At 35.1% G+C, this 7,521-nt stretch overlaps 1 protein-coding gene across 1 annotated transcript in view; it reads left to right on the top strand.

Annotated features, from left to right (window-relative positions):
• Nucleotides 1-7,521, top strand: part of grid2 (glutamate receptor, ionotropic, delta 2) — a gene marked incomplete in the record, with an annotated part of 448,996 nt that overhangs the window by 292,190 nt on the left and 149,285 nt on the right. Inside the window, 2 exon segments of the mRNA XM_014002727.1 lie at nt 85-246; nt 1,595-1,714. Of these exon segments, the coding sequence (XP_013858181.1) occupies nt 85-246; nt 1,595-1,714 (282 nt within the window).

Genomic DNA, 7,521 nt, shown 5'->3' with positions numbered 1-7,521 from the left:
AGTGTTGTCACACAATTCTAATACCTCAAAGACTGTTTTTCTCATAGTCCTTTTCTTTCTCTCTTTTTTTTTCTTTTCTTTTAGATCACTAACCGCTACATCTATGATACTGTTCTGCTGCTGGCCAATACTTTCCACAGGAAGCTGGAGGACAGAAAATGGCACAGCATGGCCAGTCTCAGCTGCATCCGGAAGAACTCCAAACCTTGGCAAGGGGGCAAGAGCATGCTGGAGACTGTCAAAAAGGTAGAAGATATCTAAAGAGACGCAGAGGCTTTCTTCTCTTCAGCCTTTGTAGAAGGTTTTCAGTCAAGCACAATGCACACTTCGGACGCTCTAAATCATCCAGCTGAACTTGCCCACAAACATGCAAATATAGCTAAACGTATCTTTTTTGAGGTTTTAGTCCACAGGAGTCTATTTTTCTGTTTGTTTTTCAATTGGAAATTTTACAAGTGGCTCAGTAGATTGTGCGACCTACACCATTGCAAATTTCAAGAAGRTCTTCACACATTTAAAAAAAAAAAACTTCAATCATTGTTTGTAGTTTGTTCATTTTTAGCAAAAAAAAATCTACTACTGTAGTTTTTAGAAAATCTCTGCATTTCACCTTGAGTTTAAATGAGAGCTTGCCAACACTTTCACCACTGGTAAGTTCAATTGGATCAATGCCCTCTGTTTTGATATTAACAAAAAAATAAAATAAATATATATKTACTATCTACTCCAGGGATGGCACTTTGAATGATAAAGCCAAGTGAAATGCTAATTTAGGATTAGTGTCAGACAATAATAAATGCGGCGCAATGGCTTTTATATCTATCTCTGRGGTTCACCTTGAGATCAGGCTTGGGTTTGGCAACGTTTTCATCAGCCAGCACTAACTGTTAAAGCAGCCCTGATGTGACTGTCTCTGCAGAGATGTGTTTAAAAAGCCCCAAGAGGTAACAGAGTTGAGTTCAGCAAACTGACATCACTTTCATTTTATAGCATATCAGCAGCATTCTTCACTTACTGTGCGTGCCMGGGTGTTTAATCAGTGTTTTGCTATGTGGGGGCATTATGATAATAATAAATACTCATTTGCACTTGCTAATGAGAAGTTCTGTTGATGTTGCATTTTGGTTTTCATTGACAAATCAAGAATGAAAAGTAAACTGCAGCAGGCGATCCTCCTGTTGCACCAATCCTCATAGCCTAAAGTGCTTACTGCATTTGTTACTAGACTTGTTGCTTTTTATATAACCTACTTTCAGTCTCGGTGACTTGGGCAGTTTAGGTTTAGGATTGATGTGAAAAATTTTATTGACCATTGTTAAGGCAGAGTAAGCCTTCTGAAACAGAACAAGATTCTCAGTAAAGACCCAAGAGACCATTTTGAAGTCTAAGCTTAACTCTTCTAGATTTATTATTGCAGTTGATAGAAACACTCTCACCCTTTTCTATGTAATAAGACAAACCTCTAAGCACAGAGCACCACAGCAGGTGTGGTTATTGGCAACTAGAACCAAGTCAGTGAGAAGAGGGGAGCTGCGTAGGAACTAAAAGAAATAAACCCACCCTACCATAATGCCATTTCATCTGCTCTTTGTAGTTTGGAGTGAGCGGCCTCACCAGCTTTTTGGAGTTCACTGACAACGGCACTAATCCCAATATCTTCTTTGAGATCCTGGGAACAAATTATGGAGAAGACAGAGGACGAGGAGTCAGCAGGGTGAGTAATTAAAACAGAAACATTGTTTTGTAACTTCTAATTTGGTCATTTATATTCAAATGCATGAGGTGGTTTTACTTGGTTTCCACATTTGCAGTGTCGGGGGGGATTCCCCTCTTTTGCTCTTACATTTTTTTGACTATAATTTATAACTATTATTTTTATTACTTTTCTCTTTCATTTAAAATTTTCAGTTTGTTTGTTTGTTTAAACCCAAACAGTTAAGCTATTATTTGTAGCAGAGCAAATGTAAAGAAGTCTTTGTTTCTGAATCTTTTTATCACCCGGTGATTTGTTTTTTTTTTTTTTGAGTGCCGATGTCTACTCATGTAACTTTAGTTCAGCCACTCACTTCTACTTCAGCTGGGCCTGATGCTAATTAGATGGAAATAAAATCATGTTGAAGTGTCTTTTTTGTAATCACAATTATTGCATAATGAATTTGAATAGGCCTCCTGAAAGACAAGTGAATTCACATTTATAAGATTATAATTTTAGCTTTACTTGGCGTTGTTTGAATCGATGACTCTTACTCTGGTCTTGATTCATTTTGATGCAAAGTTAGTTACTTCCATATTGTCCAAAATCAGTAGCTTTCATCTGCTAAAGGTTTTGATTATTCTTTTTTATATAAGATTTTTAAGGTACCCCTTCACAAACACTTTGTATGTCATAATGACCTAATTTGCTCAATATAGGTTTGTAGTGTTATATTTTTATGAAATTGAATCTTTTTTCTTATTTAAGTTTACTTTTATTGACTTAGGTAGCTGTTTTTCTTCTCTCTCTCTCTCTCTCTCTCTCTCTCTCTCTCTCTCTCTCTCTCATATACTTGAGGAAATATAATTATTCATTACCTATCATATTTCTTTCAGTCCATCTCTCAATCACCTGCTTTAAAGAGGACATGAAATGCAAAATATGCTTTTTCCAGTTGTTAAATACATTTTTGTGTACTTGGAGTCTCTAGGAGTGCAGGGAAGTTTAATTTAGTTTATCCTGCTGCTGCAAAGATATCCTCATATTCTGTTTGGGTAATATTTTTCAACCCGTACAGTTTTCTCAGTTTATGAACTATTACGTCAGATATATTGTGAAAGAACTGACAAACATGGACTTCTCAACTGCATGTTTATCTTCATTCTTCTCTCACTCTGGGTCAGACTCTGACTCCAACATGTAAGACTGGATGGACAGTCCTCTTGACATATTTTAATTAATTTGTAAATGAAAAGTTCCTGTGCCACTATATAAACCCTTATATCAAACTAGAATYAACTGATCTGGAAGCTGAAGGGGGATGGCTGGGAAGTGCCTCATTTAGATTTAAAGAGACAGCGTCAGAATGAGTTGATCTGAGACACACTTCAGAAATGGGGTGAYAGAGTGGCTGGTAAAGTTACAGTAAGAAGGAATTCAGATTAAAGATACACAGTTTCACTTCATACGATGTGTCCAATTTAAATTCAATGCCTGATAAAGCCAAATATATTTATGGTAATTCCAGCTTTACAGAGTGATATCCTGGTTTTAAACAGCAGATTGTCTGACCATTCTTTTACCTGCATATAACCCCATTGGAACTACTTTCTAATAATGTAATTAACAACATATTCTATGGAGAATACCAATTAACCCAAGCTTTCTTTCCGATTTTACCTTTTTTGTTTTGTCTCCTTGTTTGAGGCTTTTCGTCCCTGCTGAGAGTCTCGTTAATGACAAGCACGCACAGTCAAGCTTCCTTTTTTCTCCTATCTCACCTTAATTAAAATGTTCTGAGTAACTCACACCTTTCTCTTTTCATCTTTTATGCTTTTACCAACCTCCTTTTGGCCTCCTTGCCATTCTATGAACCCACTGTTTCTTTCTTTTCGAGTCCGTAATCCCTCCATGAGACATTTATTCCCATCGTACTTCACACATGCATAGAGTTGTCTTGTATACGGATAATACCAGATACTTGAGATCAGTCCTAGCCAATTATTTCTTCTATACGGTGTTGGGATTCACTCCATTAGCTTCAGCATCTATACATAGTAGCTTACAGTTTTTTTGCATCTACAGTGATGCCAGACTTCATCGATCTCTAAGGCAACAAACTTGTCAGATGTAATTGGTTTATTAGCTTTCTGCAACATCTTTAATTTACGTTGGTGAGGAAAGAAAGCACAAGTATTTTACAACCAGTTAAAAAAAGAAAGGGTTGTGAATAAATGAAAAGATAAGGAGGAGGTATATGTAAAAAGAGAGAAATAGGGAAAAAAACAAGCACAGGTGAAGCGGCAGGGTATGAATGAGCTCATTTTTACAGAGATCATGGAGTTACAACCAGTACACACACACCCTCGTTTTTTTTCCTCATCGTCACATATTCCTTATTGGGTTAAAAGGAGATGGAAACATTTTCCCTTTTTTTCTAAGAATCAATGGCCAGCAAGCTGCAGTATTTTTTGAGCTGAAGGTCACCTTCAATTATCATCTCCAGTTTTATCTGACACCTGTGGTAAATTATGTTAAGTGACTTCAGAAAGTCTTAGGACCTTGAAAGCCTCCTCACGGTTTCTTTATCACGGAAAACACATTTCTTCCTTTTAAATGATTGAAATGATTGAAATAGATTTATATTTATTTATTTTACTTTTTTCGTGTGATGACTTACTGAGCTCAGCATCCAAGTACAGTTGGACTCCTGAGAACACAGGCAAAACCATGAAAGCATTTGCATAAATCTTATGGCATGTTTGAGAATGCTAAACTAAAGTTTTATTTTCTTCTTTTTTATGTGCATGGTAATTTATATTTGTGTGACTTTCTGTAAAATACATGGCGTTTTCTCTGGCTTTGCTCGAAGCATACAAATGTGAATCTAGAAGGGATTTGCTATCAAACATTTTACACTGCAGTACCTCTTTTCAAATCCAGAGAAGCACTGTTTAATCCAAGTGCAGAGTGAGGCTTTGTTCTAAATCTTTCTTTTTTATAAAATAATTAACAGAGGCATTTATTAACCATTAGATTTTTTTTTAAACACAAGCTTTTGTGTATTTTGTAAATTACTGTGATATGTTGCTCAAAAAACATTTTTTTTCAATATTCACTTAACTCATGTTTGTTTTCAAGATACACAACTTGTTTTTTTTATTTTCCTTTCAAAATATTCAGAATTTTTGTTTAGTTTAATATAATATGGTTTAGATTTTTTATTTTTTTATTTTTTTTTTACGTAATCATCCTGTACTGTTGCAAAATGCATATAAAATACATTTGCAATGATGTGCAGTCATGATGATTGTTGCTGTCCACCAAAACTGTCTGTTGATGAAGTCAATCATGTTTGTGTTCGCAATGACTTATTCTCTCAAAGTGAGACTCTGGTTTTTACATTTGTAAATCTTTATTAAACTTAAGCATAATTGTTTGAAGCTCTAATTCGTTTATCACCAACATTAGAAGGATTTCCACTTGGGCACCATTTTAGTATCCTACCATAATGTTACACTACAAGCTGCTGATTAGTAACGAGGAGTGTCTATATTAATGATAAATAGAGTCTAACCCATTAGTTGCTGAAACTTTTACCTTTAAAATTATAAATTTCAGTTGGAAAATAAGTTCACAATAGTCATTTGAGTAAATAATTTAAACAACACAAGTGAGCTTTAAACAAAGAAACTCTAGTTTTTTTTTCTTTTGTCACAACTTGGCTGGTACAAATCAATACTGTGAGAATGTGATTACACTACAAGCACAATTATCAACCCAAAGTTAATTACAAGCTTTGTTMTGGTTCACACATTACCCTGATCACCTTTAGTTGTACAAAAAAAGAAATTCTACAACATACCTCTACATTCAAGGCCTTACATGTGCTTTGCATCATAGTATTTTAAACCCTAAATAATAGTATGTCTTATTGATTTGTTTTAAGCCTATTAGGTCAATAATCCTTTCAGTTTCAGCTTCACATTGACTTGTTTTGGCACAAAGTAAAAAATAAGGCAACTTTACGTGAAATATCACTAGAGAAAGAAACCCACAATATAACATATAACATTAACACATCACAAGTCTCCACTAAGGAATGCAGTGTTAAAGCATTCAGCTTGTCTTGTTTTTCTTTGAAGCTGGGCTACCTGCAGTGAAATGTTAAGTCAAGACAGAAACAGACTGAGTACCTTTAATGTTGTAATCCAACATTTATGTTACCCTGAGATTTTTTTTTCTCTCTTCTGCACATTCTTAAAATCACATACAACTTAAGATTGAGTCCATCGGATGCTTGTTTTTATGATTTATTCTGAACGTATGGGCAAAAAATTTAGTTTAGGAGTAATATTTTTAAGAGAGTTGTACATATCTTCAGCTTAAAGCTGTTTACGCATAAATATGCACATCAGCCTCTAATTAAAGTGAGCACATTAAGTTTTACTAATAGGTGAAATGCGTGAATGCCAGGATTCTGATTTTATTTTATTTATTTTATCACTGGAGCTATTAGTGAGAGACAAGCAGTAAGAAATGGTTCAATGAACATTTTTATGACAATGAATGTAAATAAGCAGCAGTGTCACATACATTCTCAGGTCATGACATAGTAGGTAGGTTAGGATGCAGCTTTGAGTGGAATATGATGGTTACTAAAGGGAAAGGTTTACTGAAACTAAATGCAGTGCTGCTGTAAAATGTCTGAATGTGTTTGTTAGAGGTGATGAAAAAGAGAAGACAAAATCTAGAGAGATGGGGCCTTTTGGAGTCAGTTATATATGTATGTTTTTAAATCATTAGTTTGATGTTAATCCCTACTGAAACAAACACAGAGTGAAGTGTGGAATGATAGCAATAGAGGAAAAAAAATCTAAGAAAAAAATCCCTGATTTTTTTGTCTTATTACATAGTTTGGTCTGAGTTTGTATTCAACATGCCTGCCCTCCTTCAGGCAAAGAGGGGAATTGTAGAAAGGACAGAAAACACATGAAGTGAAAGGAGGAGAGAAGCCGTAAAGGTTAGAAATGGAGAATAAAATGGTGGATTGGCTCATATTTTTGTTCAGTTTTTAATTGTATGGCTAACACTTTTGCGGGCCTTCTGTCTATGGTGAATGAGTAAACAGAGTTATTGCATGTTTTGCCGTTAAACATTTAGTTGCATTCGTACATTGTGTGAAATCACATGTGGTTAAACCCATTAAACATGAGTCAAAAAATCGTTTTGAATTTTGTTTATTTTTTATCTACTTTTTATCTAACAGGAACAGTTTACCCCCATTTTATCAAACACTAATGTTGCATATGGATGAACCTTCTAATAATGTCTTCAATGAACCCTTTTCAGATAACTGAGATGCTTATTAACCAAATTTTTTTAAAGGCTCTACTCCTTCATTACTTCTCTCTACTTTTCAAAACTAAGAAAAAAAAAACATTTGTTTCCACACTAATCTTTAAAACTCACAGATTCTGCCAAGATTTAAAGACTTACTTGATGGTAATACTGATGTCAGTGAATAGTTTTATCAGGAAGGTCGTGCCAGTCATGTGTGAACACGCACATGGCCTGACCACCATGTTTCAGGCAAGATGACCAGAGAACCGCTGACACCTGACAGTGATTGAAGCTGACCATTTGCCTCTGGTGTCCTTTAAAAGCTGTTTAGGTATGAGGAAGCACAGGTGACTATTTGATTGCTGTGGGAAAAATATTTCCAAAATGCACTGCAAAAAGCATTGAGGCAGAGAGTGGGGTGCAGGGAAGCATACAAATGAGGAAAAAAGGCATGCAGGAAAGGAATATATGTATGTGTATATATA

Source organism: Austrofundulus limnaeus, unplaced genomic scaffold (genome assembly GCF_001266775.1).
Source record: "Austrofundulus limnaeus strain Quisiro unplaced genomic scaffold, Austrofundulus_limnaeus-1.0 Scaffold14, whole genome shotgun sequence".
Classification (NCBI taxonomy): Eukaryota; Metazoa; Chordata; class Actinopteri; order Cyprinodontiformes; family Rivulidae; genus Austrofundulus; species Austrofundulus limnaeus.
This window is presented reverse-complemented; position numbering and strand designations above follow the sequence as displayed.